The 22,336-nt window shown below is 38.7% G+C and overlaps 1 protein-coding gene across 1 annotated transcript in view; it reads right to left on the reverse strand.

Moving 5' to 3' along the window:
* Window positions 1-6,768: 6,768 nt before the first annotated feature.
* The window catches only part of LOC134623871 (prostaglandin reductase 1-like), a 37,614-nt gene continuing 22,046 nt past the window's right edge, over window positions 6,769-22,336 (reverse strand). Inside the window, exon 6 of the mRNA XM_063468879.1 lies at window positions 6,769-6,987. Within this exon, the coding sequence (XP_063324949.1) occupies window positions 6,769-6,987 (219 nt within the window). The remainder of the gene's footprint in view (window positions 6,988-22,336) is intronic.

Consider the following 22,336-nt stretch of genomic DNA (forward strand, 5'->3'; position numbering starts at 1 on the left):
ATTTTAAATGTATACTGAAAATCAGCAATTATAATATAACTATGTTAATATGTTTTATCGCCACAGTATCAGTGCTGTTGCTCTCATGGTAGTGATCTGGTTTCTGTCAGATTAATAAAACTTTGCTTTCATTTCTTTCTTCGTGTGGTTCTGTGGTATTCACCGAGGTGTGAGATGGAAAATTTGACTTCTTCCGGTTTGGTTGTGGCTAACCAATACATGCCTCCTTTCTCTGCAAAAAGAAAGAGAAAAAAAGCATTAAACCAGAACAGCAGCAATATTTAGTGAATGTAATCTCCAAAGAAGAGTGTCAGTACTAAGAGTGTGTGAATAAGTTTGATGTCTTTATTTCCTCAGTCACACAGAAATGAGCTGATAATGAAAAAAACTATCATTGTTTTTTCTTTTAATTCAAGGCAGACAAAAACAAACAGAACAGAATTATTGTAACAGCTTCTTAAATGTGAATCATTGCATCTTTCCATTTCATTTATATATTGATTTAAATAAATATAAACCAAAACAATGTGAGTTTTGTCTGGTCTGGAAAAAAAGGAAACAAATTAGGTTAGACTGTAGAAAATTATGAATGTTTTTCAGCTTTGCTTTAGTAAAAACATGTTGAGACACGGATGTCTACATGTTTAGTGAGGAAAGACAAACTCATGAACAAATATCCACCAGAGTGGATCTCCTGAACTAGCACAGAGTCAACAGCGCTGAGAAGTTAGTCAGAGAGACTTTATTTATTCCCAAGGGGCAATTAAGACAGATGATACCTTGCTGACCATAGATAAAATACACAAACATCGCATTGGGGAGACAGGTCATGCTAGGTAGCACTGGCAGGTCGATGGCATGAGCAGCGATCCGAACTGAAACCATAGAAAATGCACAACATGAAGAAAGACGAGGAGAAAAAAGAACTCCCCCCAGACTGAGCTCCAACAGGGAGATCAGTTTGAGAACAGAAAAAAAACACCTCAGCACACAGGCAAAAGTCAACAATCTTCGGTCGACGAGGGTGGTCTTGAATGAGGAGGGAGAAAGTCACAACACAGTCTTGTTATCTATCTAAAGAGAATTTGTTATTCCCATCAGCTTTTGCCTTGAGCATCCAGCTGCCGCCAGGGGGGCCATATGAGATGAAGATGGTATGGTTTTGGTTAGTGCCAACAAAGTGCTTCCAATTTTACAGTAGGTCTAATGTCCGTCACTGGTCACCAGGTCTCTCAGTTCCCGTTGTTCTTCTCCAAGATCTTATCCACGTTGCGTTCACTAAACACAGTCTGAGTACTCACAGCCCTGCCCATCGTCTATCATGTCGGCCAGCCTTGTGGGATTTTGAACAGGTGTAGTCGCTTCTTGTTCTTCGATAAGCCAGCTCCAATCAGCCAGAACTCTGTTATCATGGTTCCGAATTGGTAGATGTTGTTCAGTGTCCTCCATCCAGAGTGTCGCCAGACACACGATGTGACAATCAGGCTCTCCCAAGCCCAGGAGGGTGTCAGTTTTGTTAAGGGACCAGTTGATCAAATCCATAATTCTTCTTCAGGTTTTTAGAGAACAAGTCTGGGAGACTCTCTTAGGGTTAGATAATAAGCAAGACTATACAAGAGACATGAGACGCCAAGCAGGAAAGATAAGGGAGAAAGTGTGACCACCTCCATCAAGAGCCAAGAGAAGGATTATGAGTCCCATTTTAAAGTCTGCTGCCACCTTTTGGTGAAACAGGTCTTTACATCAGAGCAGTTGCTTTATAACAGCATTTAATAAACATCTTGACATCTGTCACAGTCCTGGCTCAGCGATCCAGTGTTTTCTGTTTTGTATTATTAATCCTTGATTTCATGATGTGTCTTTGCTTGTCTCTTGTTTTTGGTTTTTGTCTCAATAATTCCTAGCTCCTTAGTTCTTTGGCATTTTCTTAGTTCTAGTTCCTGGGTTTTGGTTCCATGTTCCCTCTGTTCACTGTCTCTGTCCCTGTGATGTGCTTCCTTTTTTATTTTGATAGTCCTGTTCTGTGTTCAGCTTCTGTCCCCTGTTTCGTCTGCCTAATTAGCTAGAGCTGTGTTTCCCTCCAGTCTCCCATCCTCCATTTCTCCATCCTGTATTTTAGTCCTGTCTTCCCCTGCTTATTGTCACATCATACCCTTAAATGCTGTGTGTAGTCTCCATGCTTCTGATTCTATTTCCCATCAGTGCTTACTTTAGTAGAAACGAAAGGAAAGTAGAAACTGAACTTTAGTTTCTAGTTTTATGTTTTGCTTCCTGCATTTAGTGTTCGTGCTTTTCCAGCAAATAAAGCTGCTGCTTTGAGTTTCCCCTTCTGTTTTCAGTCCTGCATTTGAGTCATTCCTCCTGCCTGCCACACAGCGAATCATAACAACATCCACCAGTGGACAATCAAAACACTTTGCTGCAGGTTTAGGTTGAAGTTTATGAAATGAAGTGACAAGGCAAAAAAACACAGTGCATTGAAAAAAACATCAACATTTGTGTTATTTTATGATCATGAAATGTCTTTTGAAAAGAAATCATTACCTCTCTTTCTATTAGAGGCACTGCAGCCTAATCAGAAAGTGCCTAAAACCTTTTTCTTTTTCTTCACCATCCTGATCACATCTTTACGTGAAGTTATTCGTTATCCATAAATATAAAAGTGCCACTGTATTAGGGACTGCACATGTTCTCGCCTATGTGTTTGAACCAATAGAAAAGCTGGTGCTCAGAGGAAGAGGGCGGGCTTTACTTGGTGTCAGTGAGAGAAATGAAAAAAGCTCAAATGAGTGAGAAGGACGATGAAGGAAACATCTGTGCTGTGTCTGCTCTGTAAGTAGAATCTCTGTGTTTGTTTGAATTCTTGTACTTTGACTGTCTGCTCTCCTGATAACTGATGATGGAGGAGAAGACATGAAAAACAAATCAGGCTGAATTCAAGTTCAAAACACCACGAGGACCAACTGCAGGTCTGAACTGACTCTTTATCTTTGCTCAGGAGTCGAGGAAACACAGCAGGCAGTGAAAAGCTCAAATCATTCACTCATTATATCAACATAGCTGCACAGTGGACACATGACTTTACTGTGTTATTTAAATGTAGTGGATATTTTCTGTATAATCACATTGTAGTCATTGCACATAATAATTGCACAATCACAATAATCACACAACTGCTGCTTTTTAAATAGATTTTGAACTGGTGTAGATGAGTCCAAATTTTGTGCACTTTTGTGTTGATAATCAAAAATTGGTGAATCCAGTTAAATTTGAATTAGTGAGAAAATGATCTCACCAATCGTTTTATTATGTATATTACATTAACTGCTCATAAATGTAAAGCTGATAAATCTGCAGCAAGTGTGTGATTCTGTGATCCAAAAATCTTTGAGAAATGTTTCCATTCAGTTCTCTAATTTTTTGAAAGCACAGCTTTAAACACATTTTGCTATCCAAACGTTATTAAAACATGTTGCTGTCAGTTAGAATGAGCAGATATATCAGAGAGAGTCGAGTCTGTGCATTTGTCAGCTGTTTGTGGGGAGTTGTTCTTTATGTTCACCTCAAATCATTTCTCATTTCTCTTTAGTTCTGATCTCACTGCTGAGCTGCACAACAAACCAAGGTCAGTAACCTTCTTCTGTCACAGTTTAAACCTGAGAAATGCTCACTGATATGACCTCATTGGGTTCATGTTTCACAATGGAGCTCACATATAAAAGTAAGGAAAATTGAGGTTTAATTACAACATTGTAACCATTTTCAGTTTTCAAAGTTTTTCATTTTAACCCTCACAGCTCGTCTGACTGTGAGTCCCAGCAGCTCTCAGTTCTTTGAAGGAGACTTTGTGTCTCTGAGCTGTGAGGAGGACGACAGCTCTGCTGGATGGACTCTGAGGAGAAACACAAGCAAACAACAGAGGACTCAGTGTGGAGATGGGTGGGGAACATCCGCTAATTTATCCTGTGACATCAGTTACATCGTTGAACGAGACAGTGGAGTTTACTGGTGTGAGTCCAGAGAGGGTCCCATCAGTAACATGGTTAACCTGACAGTCACTGGTAAGCTGAGTGTGTGGAGTTAGTGTTGATGAAGCTGTGTGTAAATGGATGAAATGCTGTAGTTTGTCTCTGTGTTGAGGTGGATCAGTGATCCTGCAGAGTCCTGTCCTCCCTGTGATGGAGGGAGATGACGTCACTCTGCTCTGTAAAACAAAGACCACTCCCTCCAACCTCCCAGCTGCTTTCTATAAAGATGGCTCCCTCATCAGGAAGCAGCCTACAGGTCACATGACCATCCAGCATGTTTCCAGGTCTGATGAAGGCCTCTACAAGTGTGACATCAGCGGTCATGGAGAGTCTCCATCCAGCTGGATCACTGTCACAGGTGACACACTCACCTGTCTGTGTTTCTGCAGCTTTCAACATTCACAATGTGACGACAACTTAATGACTGTGTTTGCTTTATTTTAGGGGAACACACCACCACACCTCCACCTACGTCCACACCTCCACCTACATCCACACCTCCACCTGGATCCAAAACTCCACCTACGTCCACCTCTCCTCCTGGTTTCACCTCCATCACTCTTCCTCCATCACTCTCTCCTCCTGTTCTCTCTGTGTTATCATTTGTTGGATCTGTGTGTGTTGTGGTTCTACTGGTGTTACTGGTTCTGCTGGTGAGACGATGTGTTCACAGGAAATCTGAAGGTGAGACTCAGACTTCCTGATCTTTCATGTCTGAGTTTGTTTAGTAGAATAAAGTTCACATTCATTATGATCACAGTAACAACTTTCTTAAATGTAATCTCTGTTTAGATATTTAATTTATATAATTGTTCATTTTGGAAAATTTTAACAGATCACAACGAAACTGGAGAAGATGACATCAGCACTTATGTCATGTATTCTGATACATCAGATCTTCAAAAACAGCCAATCAGATGATGCAGAGGTACTGTTATGCTGTCTTCATAGGAGAATTCATGTTGAGGTTTCAGCTCCTTGTTATTGTAGTAAACATGTATGAATTTCCACTGCTGTGTTGGACATGTTAATAAGGGTAACTATGAGAACTGACTGAGTTTTGGTGCCTTAGTTGGACATTGGAAGAACTGCAGGTTTTGTAAGTTTATGTTTCTTCTGTGGAAGTTCCCACTTGATTCAGATTAAGACATATAACACCTAACTTCATGGATATGTAGCAAAAGGATAACTTGGCGGGGGAAGGGCGGGTGTCAAATTTTATTTCAAGGCAATGTCATCTATGTATTTAAGCAAACTTTTTCAGACTTGACTAATAATTTTACACATGCCATTTTTTCCTACTGTCAAGTGAATATTATGCAGCTCCCTTTCATTTAGAGGCTTTAAACAAACTACATAAACATCTGCCCAGAGGCATGACCAAGATGGCTGCTGAGTATCTGACTTGAGTGTTAAAATAGAATAGAATAGAATAGAATAGCCATTTATCATCATTAATAATTTTCAAGTACAATGAAATTATGGCTGCTCCACACCAGCTGTACTGGAATAAAATATTAATAGTAGACAGGAGAAATATAGACAATCAAGACAAATATGTACAAACATAATAGAAAGGCGCACATTGGAAACCAAATTGATATGAATGTGGATTTAGATTTAAAAGACTATTTCTGTCTTTGAACATTTCCCCCACACAGGGGGAAAAATGTAATTCCTGTAAAAATAAAGAAAAAGTTTTTCCTTATTTAATGTGATAAAAACCTAAAATCACAATATTTAACTTCATACTTTTGTGATACATTTATTACTTCATTTAAAATTAGAAATGCTTAGTCAAGTGCAACTGTCTGTCTGTAAAGTCTCACTCTGTACTTACTGAGTGTTGTTCACTGTGAGCTGGACTGTGTGTTTGTGGTCTGTGGTTAACTGAAGCTAACAGCTCTGCAGTCGTCCAGCATCCTGTTTCTGATAGAAAGAAAACACTTCAGCTGCAGGTGTTTCAACACAGAGCTGTTCATTTAAAGTAGGAAAGAAGGAAGATGAAGAAATCATTTGGAAAAGCACACAGATTACCATTCATTCAAAGTCAGTATTGATTAAATTAAGAACTGTTCCCATTATTATTCAGTTTTCATTTAAATGTAATTTTATATACACACATATATATATATATATATATATATATACACACACACACACACACATATATATATATATATATATATATATATATATATATATATATACACACACACATACATATATATATATATATATATATATATATATATATATATATATATATATATATATATATATATATATATATATATATATATATATATATATATATATATATACATACATATATATATATATATACATACATATATACGTTCAGTAAACGTTTCGTTTGTGTTAAAGAGTTGTCTGGGGTCGTTTCTTTACTACTGGTTAAGTTTAACTTGTGTGTACAACCCATCCCTTTTTTAAACTCAAATGATATTCCAATTCCTTAACCAAATGAAATACACTGTATAAATGAAATAATTCCCTTTCAAATTATATTAAACAACCCAACTTATGTTATCACCTTTTGGTAAGCGACTCACTAATATACACTCCAAAACACGTTATATAAATCCACTAAACACACAATATTCACACAAATGGGCTCCACACACTCACATTCACACTTGTTGCAGGCCTGTTTGCTGCTCACGCCGGACGATGGAGAAAAATCCTCTTCTCCCCAGTAAGAGCACAAAAGTCTGACTTACAGTTCCGTTGCTCGGTAGGTCGCCTTCACCAGTCCCACACTAAATCCACTCCCTGCGGACCCGATGCTGTCTCTGTTACAGCACGTTAGCCAGTCACTGTCCAGCTCTCCGACAGTCCATAGCGGCTGCCTCCGTGGCGCAGCCAAGCAGTCCGGGCTAGCCTTTAGCCTCGGCAGTCGTAGCTGGAAACACAGTTTTCCACGGTGGTGCGACCGCTGAAACAAAAAGTCACTTCACCCACACTCTGTTGTGAAGCTCTCACACGGTCAGCTTTCTAGTCACACACTCTTTTGTGCTGGTTAACCTCAGTAAAACTAGCCGAGTCTCTCACTTTGGTTCAGCTAACCTCGTGCATCTCTTCTGTGAACTGTGAACACCTCATGTTACCGTGGCGTTTAAGTCCATGGGAATTATGAGTATCTACTCCCAAATTCCCATCCGGGCTACATTAGTATCGGATCATGGTATCGGTTACGAGTATGAGTACACACACATTTTACAGTATCGGCCCCGATACCCAATACCAGTATCGGTATCGGTGCATCCCTACTGTCAGGTAAATACTTACAGGCCTTTCCCACACAATATCCATGTGTGAGGCTATGACTCAGTGCCCTGCACATCAATCCTGGAAATATACAAGATCAATAAGACCTTAAAAGGGATTAGATGGGAATGTGGAAAACAACACTCAAGGCCAACTTCAAGCACAGGAGAGTCCAAGTCACCATGAATTGCGGTTTTAACAAGACTGTGTGGCGGAGTGTAGTTTGTGGCTCAGGTGCAGGGGTAGGGTGGAGCAGTGGGTTCAAGGTGTAGTGTTAAGGGAGGCTGACCAACACAGCTGTTCTCCATCCCCTGGTCATGCCTTTGCTAGTCCTGGATACCAGGATCTGACAAGAGTGTTGTGTGTGCTGTGCAGTACGAGATGGCTGGAAAGCTGCACAAGCAAACCAAAGACACTGTAAATAAAACACTCACTAACCTGCAACACTGTGGCTGTCACTTGCTTTATTGTTACAGACTGGCTAAAGGATATAAAGCAAATGTTTGCCAGCTTGTTTACAAAGTTGGCATCAATCACTGATTCACTGATCCACACCATGAGGCATACAGGGCTGGACTGCGACAAAAAATTGGCCCGGGCATTTTGACTAGAGACCGGCCCACCATTATAGGAAAAATCATAAAGCCTTTGAATGAAAACAAACACGGTTGTGACAGTGATGTACACTGTTTTGATTGTATATATGCATCAATCTATCAATCGTTTGTTGTAAGATTCAGATAATTATTTTTTTAAAGCTAGACATTTTAAATGAGAATAAGAAAGAAAAGTACTTTGTGCCCCCCTGGCAAAACTTTGCTAGATCCGCCCCCATAACGAAAATCAACTCCAACTAAACTTGGTTTATATCTGACCCAGATAGACTGCAGGTCATAACTTCTTACCTGAAGTTCAGTTCACCTGACACGCGGACCGGTGGCCGCCTCGGGTCTCTCCTCTTGCCTCCCTTTTCCTTCATCCACCTGCTGGCCTCCACCACTTGCTAATGTTACTGAATCTGTGGAAGCTCAGCGATAGCCACCACATGAAGTAACGAATAATGAGCCTATCTAAATCCCAGTAACGAGTAACGCGTTCCTGATTTTGGCATAATAACTAGTTACCGTGCTCGTTACCACAATAATAACGTAGCTACTGTAACGCGTTACTTAATAACGCGTTAGTCCCAACACTGTTTATATGTCATCAGCATTTTAAATGTCATGTACCTCAGTATCTGTGCCTTAAATTCTGATTCTCACTTCTACAGTTTTAATACTTTGTTAGTGAATGACATCCTGCCATGTTGACCAGATCTCTTTGTACCAGTTATGATTTTAGTTTAACTGTAGTCTAAAATGTCTTCTCACTGCAGTGAGTCTTGGCTTGGCTAATGACAGTGTTCATGTAGTGAAAACATGTTTGCTTTGTGCTCTGTGGTTAAATGTGCCAGTCTACATTGAAAGAAGATGGCAGCTCTCACAGTTCTTTGTGGTCACTCTGTTTCTTAGCAGAGGTGTTAAAAAAAGAAAAGGTACAAAGGTACTGATTTTGTAAAGAGTTGTCCATTAGACTTTTCATGATGCAACTTCACAAATAATAATAATAATAATAATAATAATAATGTAGTGTAAGAATAAAATAATACTTTAAATGTTCTACCTGCAGTAATTTAAATGTTTTTCATTATACAGAGAGTAATTCAGCTGCAGTCGACCCAGCAGTGAGAAATCAAGACTTCACTTATGGACAAACAGCCATCAGAACAAGGAGGCCCAGGTATAACTGAATCCAAGGTTTGACTAAACCATTGAGTCTCCTCTCCAGTACCCTGGATTAGACCTTCCAAGGGGGCTCCGCACTGACTCTTAATTTGAAATCCTGACTCCAGTCCCCCTTCTTCAAAAGGAGGCTCAACGTCCTTTGGTTCCAGCCACAGGGGAGCTGTTTGACTTCTTTTTGCTTCAGATGCCCAAGTCCTGGTCATAGACGAGTCATCTCCCTTGTTCCCAGACTCAGCTTTCACTACAGGAGTTATGTTAGTTGGATTGGGATTAACCACAGGTTAAGAGGCCATCAAGTCAAAGATGGAGTCCTAGCAAGCATGGCAGGCATGCGGACCTCTGGAGAGGATGATGATTGTTTAAAAGAAATCAACTACCAAAAGAAGCAAAACATTTGTGACTCAACTCAAATTCAAACACATTTACCTGTACCGTATGAATTTTGAGAGGGCAGTGTGCCTGAAATCAAACATGAGAACTTGTTCACTTACTAAACAGCTGTCTGCAAGTATAATAATAACCCCAGGAGTACAAGATGTCAGATTTAAATAAATAGAATTAAATTTAAATAGAATAATGGTTGTCAAAAAATTCTGTGTGTCTCATGTGAAGTAGACACCTTGGACAGGAGATTCTTTTGGTGGTTCTTGTTTTGCAGTCTCAAAGCTCGGCTAGTGTGAGAAACGTTTTGTAAGTTGGAGAAAAAAAAGAAATAGAAGCCAGAAGCAACAAATGATTAACTTTTTAATGTCATTCAATGCAATCAATGAACAAATAGTTTCAGCTCTTCAGGTTCCAGGTTCGATTTTTTTTAAGAGAAGTAATTGTATGTTGTCTGATCTTTACCTTACAATCAATGTTCCCTCTAAGCTGCGCACGTGCGCAATTGCGCACTGCTGGCATGGTCTCTGCGCACAGAAAATCTGCGTTGCGCACAACAAAAAAAAAAATCTAACCAGAATTGAAATTGAAATTAAAACTTTAACAACTCTGTTTTGCAGTGTTAGTCAATAAGTGACTGGCTGCTAGTGATGTGCAGATCGATCCTGAAATATCGATTCCTCCGATACCAGTCTTTTATGTTCTAGAATCGATTCTCACATTAAAATATCGATATTTTAGTAATTTTGGGTAAATATTTTACATCCACAAACAGCTGAGACGTGGTTTGCAATACATGTGGCAAGAAAGTGAGGTGTTGTGGCAACACCACTGACCTATTCTAACACCGCAGAGTAAATCACAGAATATGACGAGCTTATGTTGAGGCGAACTGAAAAGGAGGAGAAGGACAGGTGCTGCTAGGGCAAGACAGACGTCTCTCACAGAGTCCTTTAGTGCTGCAGGCAGGCAAGGTGTTTAAATAGCGCACAGCTTCAGTTTTTTATTTCTATATGATGAACTGTGCATTATTAAGTGATAAGAACAAGTAATCTGATGTCCTGTAATCATTATGACGCTATAATTTGAGATACAATAAATTAAATAAGTTTTTGTACCAAGTATCGGTATCGGATCAGTATCGTCGATACCACCCTGAATATTACTTGGTATTGGATCGGAAAGGAAATCAGTGGTATCGCACATAACTACTGGCTGCTCCCGTATGGGATTAGAACGATGCCACCATCATATCATACCATATCATATCATACCATCATACCACCATATCCCATAGTCCAGCCAATGATGCAATTCACATTCGCAGCTAATCAACCTCGTTGACAGGCTATGACAGCGTCCTTATGTGCTGACACCGGTGTTTTAGCTAGCAAAGCGGTGTGGCTGATGTGGAGTAGTGATGTGTCGGTCGCGAACGAGCCAGATCTTCGACGTGAGCGACGCGGGCCGGCTCCTTATCGCGAGCCATGGGGGTGAGGGGGGAGGGGCGGTAGTTACAGTCGCAGTAGCACAGGAACACAGCGGGAGGGAGAGACAGAGAAAGAGAGCCAGGGACAACAACGTCACATTAGAAAGGTATAGTAATCATCCACAACTATTTTCAGTTGCAGATGATAAAGGATTCAGAAAGTTTATTCATGCAGGTCCATATGACAGAGAATATGCATCTTCTTTTTGTTTTCATATTTTAATTTGTATTTAATTGTGTTGTGGTTTGCAGTGTTTTGTGTTGTTTCACTTTATATTTGTAAAAGGGAAAAGCTGAAAATTTAACCCTCTGGGGTCGCCGGCGTGTCAAAATCACATGACCAATTTAAGACGACACAGCTACAAGATGCAGCAGGTCAGAGTCTCCATTTCAACTTGGGTCGAAAGTGCGGACTTTAACCTCCTAAGACCCGAACTCTTCCACGACATGCATTTTTAATTTCTCTTGGATATTTGGGCATATTGGGGCCCGATGAATGTAAAAACAAAGAATTTTCAGATTTTTTTTTTTACCTTATTTTTGTTTTTAAGACAAATGAGAGCCACAAATGAGGAATTTCATTTAAAATTTTGATAGAACAGTAGCAGTATAATGTCCTCGTAAGTGGATATCAGGCCCATGTAGAGCAAAATTGAGTATTTTGGTCAAAATAACCAAAAATGTGATGTCCACATATGTGGACGGCAGGTCCTAGGAGGATAAACTATATACCAGTTTTTGAATTGTGTCGATGGGCCGCGTAAAACCAGAGTTATGATAAAAAATACAGGCAATGTTTTTTTCTGAACAAAACAGTGGTGTTTACAGCGGGAAGAACGGTAAAAACGGCGTTTTCTACAGACAGCGCTAGCGTACACTCTCCACTTACGAGTGAAAAAAGAAAAAGAAAAAATACCCCTTCCCTATTGGTGTTAGAGTTTACCATGTCAGCCAATAAAAAAAATGATATGGCAACATGTGGCACTTGGTTGTTTAGGGAGAAGGGGAAGTTTTTAGACACACCTGTGACGGAAAGCGGGCGAGCGAAAGAAAGAGAGAGAGTGAGTTTTCATATGTGCGACATTAGTGACGTTTAGCGTGTTTGGAGGCTATAGTTAGTTTGTTGTGTAGTTATTGTCTTGTATTGTGTGTCAGTTAGACTGCTAAATTTCATATTTGCTCTAAAAAAGCCGTCAAAGGCAGATTCCAGTGCAAACACATGTTCCCACATGGAAAACTGCACTCATGCACCTCCTGCAGTCAGACCTGCAGGGTTTAGGCCTGTGCTGTTCTCCTCTGTCTTATACTGAACACAAACTACATTTTTTGGACTGGCACAAATAATTTGTGTGCCTTCTTATTTGATGCAGCACACCTGATTGTTCTGTAAATAGATTTAAATGGTTATATAAAAAACGCCTGAGGTCTTTGCTGCATTTTTAGGTAAATAGTACCATATAACTTTGTTGTTTGCAAAACTTGTGCATAATTTTTAGAAATGTACAATTTCTATTTGCATTTCAAGTTATGAAAATGATTCGTTAAACATGTTTGTGGGTTTTACAGTAAAAAATATAACTTTTTTCTACTTGGATTTAGAATTTTTTGTCTGAATTTAGATCAACTGTGCTAATATAGTATGCCAAAATGAAAAAATAACTCAAATTTCAGATATGTGAGTTTGTGCTGAAAATAATGATACCAAACAAGGCAAGAAAAACATATTTTAAAGGTGAAATATAGATGTGAAATCAAAAGTAGTCAAAAACGGCCAATTATAGCCTGGACCCCAGAGGGTAAAATAGTTAAAAGTTGAAATGTGAATAGTTGGATTTTGTATAGTATGATTTATTTATTACATTTTATGTGGAGTGAATAAATCAAAGTATATTTACGGTGGCCCCTACAGACAAAGCAAGTACAAACTCCAAAACACGTAAAAACTCAAAACACAACAGAAGTGCTCCAGGATGCTAGGGCGCAGTGTTGAGCTTTTGTTACCTAGTGGCTACACAAGCCAGCAAGTACCAACGACCGGATTTGGTGTGTAGTAGTAACAGGTAAATGAACATTTTTTTTAATTATTTGAATATATATGAATGTTTGTGTATCTGTTTTGAAAGTTCAGTTCATGCTAGAAATGTGTTTTGGAGTTTGTACGTGTTTTGTCTCTAGGGGCCACTGTATATATTTATATGTAAACATATAACCTTTTTTTTTACATTAGTAATTCCTTTTGTGCATAATTTTATATTATTGTTAATAATAAATTAATTAAAGCAACAAAACAACCTGAAGAGCCGGTTCGGAGCCGGTTAGGAGCCGAAAGAGCCGGCTCTCTAAAAAGAGCCGGAAATACCATCACTAATGTGGAGTGAAGCCACGTTAATGACAACGTGTACAACCATTGGAGATGTGAGCAGGACAGACGGAACAATTGACGGAAAAAGTGTGGACTTTATACCAGTTTTTAAATTGTGTTGATAGGCCACGTAAAACCAGAGCTGTGATTAAAATAAATGCAATGTTTGTTTTCTTCCTGAATACTATCGTTGTTTATATTTACTGCGGGAAGAGACGGTAAAAACGGCGTTTTATAAGGAAAACGCTTGAAAGCCTGTGAGCAAAAACAACGCCAACCCCCCCACCCCAGCCCTTTCCTCCATACCATGTCAACCAATAAAAATTTATATGGCAACATGGCATTGAGTTGTTTAGGGAGGGGGAAGTTTTAGGAGTGACGGCGGTGTTCTGAGATGTGAGAGATTTGCGACATTTAGCTCAAATCTTGTGTAGTTAGTGTGTAGTGTAGTCAATAGTTTTGTTGTGTGTGTCAGAACAATGAGGCGACTGCTGAATGTTACAGGTGTTACAGGAGTGATACATCTCCTGTTGTCAGGCCTGCAGGTATCAGGCTGTTGTTCTCCTTTATCTCATAGTGGACAGAAATTATTTTTTGGAGTGGCACAAAAATTTGTGTGGCATCAGATTTGATGCAGAACAGCTGATTGTTCTGTAAATAGTTTGAAATGTTTATTTAAAAAAAAAAACGCCTTGGCTGCCTTTTTAGGTAAACAGCTGCAAAAAACTTTGTTGTTTGCATAACTTAGTTACTGAAGAAGAAGAAGAAGTAACTATATAATTAATTACCCAACATTGGTCATTATTTACTGTATTTTGCAGACAGAGAGTTACAGAACTCTCTCCCAGACCACAGACTCATAATACAAGTCAGAGCAAAAAATAAAATTTAAAAATAAATAAGTTGTGTTTTCATAATTGGAGTTCAAGTTATTTTTACTTCTAATAGTGTTAACATACTACACAGGTCATGAACAAGATGTTTTTACATTTTCATTGTAAGTGGGCTAAGGCAGTTAATTAAAAGTAGTCTAACATAAATATAAATGCTGTAATTTGATTATTTTAATAAACCATGTAACTTGGATGGATTCGATGCTGGCGTGACCACAGTGCACACAGTGGTCTCTAACTGGTCCCTCCAGCAGCATAGGCCAGGGTACATTCATATTATAGAACTGTTTTGTTGTTTTTAATTTCCTAGGTCACTTCACTGTCATTTATATTTTGATTTATGGCTAAATGCACCTGTAAAAATGAAATAAAAACAATTTAGTTTCTAAATTAGATTAATGAACTTTTTTCTCACTCCAGGGTGCTTTTGTGGGTTTCACCATGTGTTAAATGGAAAACCTTAATTTATCTTCAGTACGCTGCAATCACACTCCATAAACAGCAGGAACATCATTCAGTTGCAGTAAACTAAGAAAAGTTTGAGTACAGAACCTCTGCATTTGTGGCCGACTTTGTTTCATTAGAAACCAACAAGCAGCCACTGACATGCCTCCTTCAAAAAATGCTTTTCCATCAAACATTCATATTCCAATGGTTACATTTGAAAGCAACTTGATGGTAGTATCCTGCCCAGGGATAGTTGGCATGCTGTCACGTCTGCTAAGGCAGATGGTGTGGAGTGAAGATAATGTGGACACAAAAGCAGAAAATGGAGACATAGTGAAGAGATGAACAAAAAGCAAGACTTCATCTAGGCCTGCACAGCACGCTACAAACAAAAGGCGATGGCAGACGGTAATAAACTACCAAAAACCTAAACTGGGGAAAGCTAAATATAAAACACTACCTGAAACACCGAACTAGAAATCTGGAAACACGGGGAGAGAAAAGCAGAAAAACTGACAACAAAAGAGGATTAATACACAAAAAGGTAATGAGGAATTGAGGACCAGGAGGAAAACACAGCTGGGGCTAATCACACACAGCTGGGGCTAATCACACACACACACACACACACACACACACACACACACACACACACACACACACACACACACACACACACAGGGAAGCAAAATAGAATACTCAAAACCAGGACACGGGACTGTCAAAGTAAAAGAGACGACTAGCCGTAATACAAGAACCACAAGGGAGGCACAGTAACAAAACCGAAAGACTAGGAATCACAAAATACTAAAGAAAACTGAGGGAGCAAGAAACACAAAAGACTAAACCATGAAAAAAAACACAGAATCAAAGAATAATTATAACTTGGAAAATACGTAACACCCAGATCCCCAGGACCCTGACATATTCAGACTGGAGCAGCCAGGAATCGAACCAACAACCTTCTAATTAGTAGGTGACCTGCTCTACCTCCTAAACCTCCTGCTCTACAAACAAAATATAAACAAATGTGATTTTTTTCCTTTCGCTTCACAAGCTTAAAACTTGCCTTTTAACTGTGTTATGTACATTTTTTTTGGCAGAAAAGTGAGTCAGCCTGATCCATGATCAATGTCTGACTGCTTATTATTTATATTTCTTCTCCCTGTGAAACATTCAGTATCACACTCAGTAGTTTAGATGAAAACAGACACCTGAGTTGTTGTGTCTGATGAACTACAAACTGATGATTATGGGGCTTAGACTGAACATCCTTTTGAAACATATCTCTGCCATCTACTGGTAAAACTGTAAATTACAGCAGAGCAACTGCTTTGTAAATATTATTCACAGATGCTATAAAGGGTGGATGTAGCTACTGTGGTGTCATCAGTGGTTTAAAAAAGCTGACAATCTGGCGAGGACTGGTACATGCTGGCCTTATAGCTCCGCAGCCTAATTGCTCACAGGTGCTGCTTGTCAGTGGAATTGAGGGGCCCCGCCCAGGGGCGGAGACACCAGGAACACAGGTGCATCAGACTTACCCAGACCATGACACCTGCCCTCCTTGCTGCCCTCCAGTACCTTAGCATAGACCTTCCAAATGGAAACTGAACTGAATGTTAGGTTTTTACTTACTTTTAGCACGAAGTTCCAAAGCAGTCCAAATTAGGCCAATCTGATTTTGGTTTTATTAGTATTATGAATTCATAGTTAATATCAAGAGTATAAACAGAAAGACTGAACGTCAATTCATTTTGTCTTTTTAAAAGTCCTGCATGTAAAACCAAAGCAGCAACTTCCTGTTGTTTACACTTAACTTAAAGCTGATGAGGCTTCTCACCGCAGTGTGTTCTGGTTTGGCTAATAATAGTGTTCATGCCGTGATGATAAATTTGCTTTTGCTTTGTGGTGAAGTGCACCAGTTTGTATTAAAAGAAAATACTGTAGCACCTTTGTGGTGTCTGGCTTCTTTTTCATTCAAACACCCCAGCTGTTTCTGGTCAACAACTTTCATACAGCACATGTGTTAAGATGTGGAAAATAAAATGAAAATCTCAAATGTATAGTACTATTAGGGTTGTCAGTGAAGTAATTTATGTGTTTTATTGTGCAGACACTGATGCAGCTGCACAGGGGGAACTGACATTAGTTACGAACTAATAAGCATCATGCCAACGAGGGCAGAGGTCCAGCTGCTCTTTGTCTTTAACTCTCAACAGAACTAAGCTAGCTGTAGGAGTTGCTTCTTAAGAAGGTTGTTGAACCACTATTAATCATGTGACTCATCCCATGCGCCTAGGTGTGAAAAAAGCATGGGTTATTATCACCACAGGTTTTAGGTGAAACCATTGTGGGACCTTGCCTCTTCTCCTCAGTTCTCATTGGCTCCATTTTGAGAGGCACCACCATCGCTAAGCAGCATATCAAAGATATTAGATTCGTGCAAATTAATCACATAGTAAGTGGACAATGTTTATGCATGTTGGAGGTATTTCCCCTTCAACATGCATGTGATCAGTGTTGTGGTCATTAATGAAAAACTGTGACTTTAAAAAGTTATTACATTACACAGAATACTTTTTTAAAGTAATGCAGTAAATAATGCAGTACATTACTTATTACATATTATACACAGAACACTTTTTAAAGTAATATAGCACGTTACTTAATTACACCCAGGAGAAAAACATTTGTTATACTACTCTATGCGTTATTTTCATGTTACTCTGTAAAATAATATAAAACACAGTTTCATAATTATCAATTAATAATATAAACAAACAGGCTACAGCTCCCACACACCAACACAAATCTGAACTGTGTGTGTTTGTGTTCAGACTGTAAACCAGAGCCAGAGGTCGTGTACTCTTCACTGAAATAGTCCACCAGTCCAACCACTGATGTGCAGCGGCTGGTCTTTAACTGGTTCTCCCAGAACTTCAGACCAGATGACGTCCACATGTTCAATGTATATATTGTTCTTTGTTAACATCACAGATATTTATATTTATTTCATGTTTGTCTTATGTGTCTCTGCCACATGAATAAACTTTTGTTCTCACTCTGTTTTTCCTATGGGTTTCACCAGTGTGGCAAATGGAAAATTTGATTTAATTCATCTTTAGAAAACAAATAAGCAGTAAATTGCAAACAATGACAGGAGCATCATTCAAACGCTTACACAGACATCTGTGTATGGCACTGACTTTATTTATTTAGTCACCCAGAAACCAACAAGCACTCGCCTATATGGCAAAAATGTTCTTTTTTTTAAATGAAATTTTGAATTAAAAGTAAAAATACAAGTCTCTGGTATAAGCTCGCTTTTTACGTAAATGGCCTCATTGACTCTCCCCTCAAACCAGCGTCCAGACTGTTCCGATACTCCTGACATATAAGGGGTGACTAAACCTGCAGTTAGCTGACACTGAAGAAGTCACTTGGATGAGTTATGAAAAAATTCTCCCACTGAAAATGCTACGTACAGATGAACACAATGAACTTTTTGGGATTTTCTTTCCTGGATAATTTAGTATGCATTTAGACATGTGTGAGGATGGTGTTAATGTAAAATGTGAATCATAGTGTTCCAGTCAGTCATCAGTGTGTCTCTGCACAGCTGTAATTAAAATGTGTTCAGAGGGCCTCAGTGTCTGAATGGTTCCAGTTCAGCTCCATAACAGCAGCGTCCCTGGTTTGATTCCTGTGTTTCAGCTCATATCTGCCTCTCTCACTGAGGGGGGCGTAACTACATGGACATGGATTTGTTCATCAACCAAACTACAGATCACTGAGAGCAGGGGACATTTGATTTTCTGATTTTCTATTTATAATAGTGAATATCAACTTAAAGGAGTACGTGCTTGTATGTGTTTATGTAATTTGCTACAATGGCCTTTATTTATTTGCTGGTCTTGCCTTTTGCGTTTCTGTTGCAGTTTTAAGTGAGAATTGACTTTCCAAATGTTTAGAAAAACAACTATAGCCTGGTTACATTAATGTTTTTAGATTGTTTTCATCACTTGTGTCTTTACACACACAAAGGCAACTTCCTTCCACTGCGTTTAAACCAATAGAAAGCTGGTGCTGAGAGGAAGAGGGCGGGCTTTACTTGGTGTCAGTGACAGAAATGAAAAGAAGCTCAAATGAGTGAGAAGGACGATGAAGGAAACATCTGTGCTGTGTCTGCTCTGTAAGTAGAATCTCTGTGTTTGTTTGAATTCTTGTACTTTGACTGTCTGCTCTCCTGATAACTGATGATGGACTATACTTAAAGTGTAGCCAGTGCTGCACATAATCATAATGATCACTTGAAGTGCTGCTTTTATATACAATTCAAACTGTGGTAAAAGACCATGATGAGGTTAAGCTGTGTAGATACTGTCATTTTGTGAGAAATATTAATAAAACAAAAATGCAAAGATGGAAAGAAACCAGATTAGTGTAAGAGAATTGATGGATGAAAAGATTCAGAAGGAAAACAGGTTCCCCCAACATTCCAAACACTAGTCATTATTAATATTTATTTATTTATGTTTTAATTTTTTGTTTATTTAAGCATTACACATTTTTTTAGTTCTTTTTTGCACGAAATGTATTTAAACTTATGACTGGCACCAAAGTAAAAATAAGCAGATATAGAAGGAAAAGGTCTTTGGGTTGTTGTTCTTCATGTTCACATCAAATCAACCTGAGTGTCATTTCTCTTTAGTTCTCATCTCACTGCTGAGCTGCACAACAAACCAAGGTCAGTAAAGAACATGCTGGATCACTGTCACAGGTGACACACTCACCTGTCTGTGTTTCTGCAGGTTTCAACATTCATAATGTGACGACAACTTAATGACTGTGTTTGCTTTATTTTAGAGAGAAACACCACCACATCTCCACCTCCATCCACACCTTCGCCTGGTTCCCCCTCCCCCACTCAAACACTCTCTCCTCCTGTTGTCTTTCTGTTGTCATTTTTTACATCATCTACTGTTACGGTTCTGCTGGTGTTACTGGTGTTACTGGTGAGAAGATACATTGGTAGGAAACTTGAAGGTGAGACTCACACTGTCAATTTTACATGTGGTTTTATTTTCCTGAATAATCCACACATTTATTATGAATAGATGTTTTTTTTATTTACATTCTCTGCACATGCAAATAATAATTGTTACAATACAATAAAATATAGAAATAAGTTTACAGCCAGTTTTTTTCATAAATAAAATTCCATATTGAATTTTTACAGTAAATTATAGTAACTGCACTTACATTTTGACCATTTCAGCAGATCACGACAAAGCTGAGGAAGATTTCATTAAAGATGACATCACATACAGCGACATCAGAATATTACAGCGTCAACAACAGTCAGTCGACCAAAGCAGAGGTAATATTGCTTCTTTTTCTAATTTTTCTTTCGGGCTCTGGGTTTTGTGGTTGTGAGATTTGAGTGTTAGGAGAAGCTTTATTTTATAAAATGGGAACACTTCAGCAAAGTATTGTTTTTTTAGAACCAGAAGTGACTACATTTAGGAAAGTGCTACATAGCTTGGCTTTCAAGCTAAATACATAGACTGTATAAGGGCATCACAGAGTCACAGATAGACGCTAATTAGTGCTCATTAACATTAAAAACGTATCCTATAATTTCACTCACCAAAACTGATGCTCAGGCTTTTTTGGTTTACTAATATGAGGGGAAACTTTAAATACAGCAACATTTTTAGAATGTATTTCCTCATGACTGTGAAGACATTAACCTCTCCACTATGCTGACTTGGTTTTAGTTTGATGTTTAATTTTTCTGACTCTGAGTATGGTTGACATATTGGAGCATTACAGGACATTATGGAGCATGCAAAAGAGGAAAATTAAGAGAATATTTTAATTGCTTCGTTATTCAAATTAAATTCATCTCTGCATCTATTTTCAACTGTTTTAGAGTTTTATAAAGTTTAGTATTTGGTAGTTTGTGTAACATCCTGTCATGCTGACCAGACTGATCCTGACGATGAGCTGTTGTATTTTCAGTATAACTTTTTTTTTAAATAAATGTCATCAGTGTTTTCAAATATTATATTTACATCCAAATTTTTTATTGTGTAAAAATTTCTGAAACAGCAACACCATCCAAAAAAACCCTATACAATAAGTTCTGCAGCTGCTCTGCCTGTGATGATGTCCTGTCTTTGTTTTACTGCGCAGAGAGTGATTCAGCTCCAATCGATTCAGAAGTGAGAACTGAAGGCGTCACTTATGGAGAAATCCTTGTCAAAGGGCAGGAAATAACCCTCTCCTGCTGTGATGCAGAGACAAATCCCACGAGTGGAATTGATCACAGCCCAGAATCAGCAATTCAAAACAACAACATTGCAGACGTGGAAGCAGAGCAACTGCGGACGGACGCTTCAGGCTGTCTCAATGATGAAGAGCGCCCAGCATCCCCAAGCAACGTCAGCATGGAGGAGAGGAGGTCACTCACATCACTTAGTAATGACAACAACATCATCATCCTTCCAGCAGACAAAGGTAGGTGCATGGCTTTGCTAATCCAGAAAGACTGTTAGGACAAAATGTTGTCACTGATCAGTGACAAAAATGCATGCGAGCGCCTGAAAAATTACCCAGGATGTGGTTACAGGAAGAAGGTGATACATTGTTTGAAGCAGTTAGAAAGGGACAAATTTAGCAAACATACATAAACAGGGTGCACCTTTAAAACCAATTATCTGTATGATCAACTCTGTCACCTATATCATCTTTAAGTTTTTGGCTTCAATCCTCAACCTGCTGGTGGGCAGCTCTGAACACCACATCCAGAACACGTTGAATTTTGTTGAGAAGGTGAGAGATGTCATTATGGAGGCAGATCTTGTATGATGTTACATGTCTCTCCACTTGTGTTCCAGTCACTGATGCGTTGAAGGTAATTTGTACGAGATTACAGACTGGCCCAAAACTTAGCAACAGAACCACTTTCAGCACCGATCAAATGCTTTTCGAACTGTCTTCATGCCATTTAAGATAAGATAAGATAAAATAAGATAGGCCTTTATTAGTCCCACACGTGCAACATTTGTTGTGTCACAGCAGAAAGTGGACAGTGCATGTTAAAGTAGTAAAAATTAAGCTCAACAATGGGATAGGATAGGATAAGACAAACAACAAAATTGCACTTTGTGTTATTGCACATGTGTGGATATGTGCATCTGGTTAGCTGCAAAATTCTCTGTTATGAAGTCTGACTGCAGTAGGGAGGAAAGACCTGCAAAATCTCTCTGTCCCACATCGTGGGTGCTGCAGCCTGCCACAGACGGATTCACTCAGTGCTTTCAGAGTCTCTTGCCAGCCTTGAGCAGCTACACATACCCTTCACATACAGGTCCTTCTCAAAAAATTAGCATATTGTGATAAAGTTAATCATTTCCTGTAATGTACTGATAAACATTAGACTTTCATATATTTTAGATTCATTACACACAACTGAAGTAGTTCAAGCCTTTCATTGTTTTAATATTGATGACTTTGGCATACAGCTCATGAAAACCCAAAATTTCTATCTCAAAAAATCATATTTCATAAGCATATTTCATCCAACCAATAAAAGAAAAGTGTTTTTAATACAAAAAAGGTCAACCTTCAAATAATTATGTTCAGTTATGCAC

The sequence above is a fragment of the Pelmatolapia mariae genome, linkage group LG3_W, assembly GCF_036321145.2.
Source record: "Pelmatolapia mariae isolate MD_Pm_ZW linkage group LG3_W, Pm_UMD_F_2, whole genome shotgun sequence".
Classification (NCBI taxonomy): Eukaryota; Metazoa; Chordata; class Actinopteri; order Cichliformes; family Cichlidae; genus Pelmatolapia; species Pelmatolapia mariae.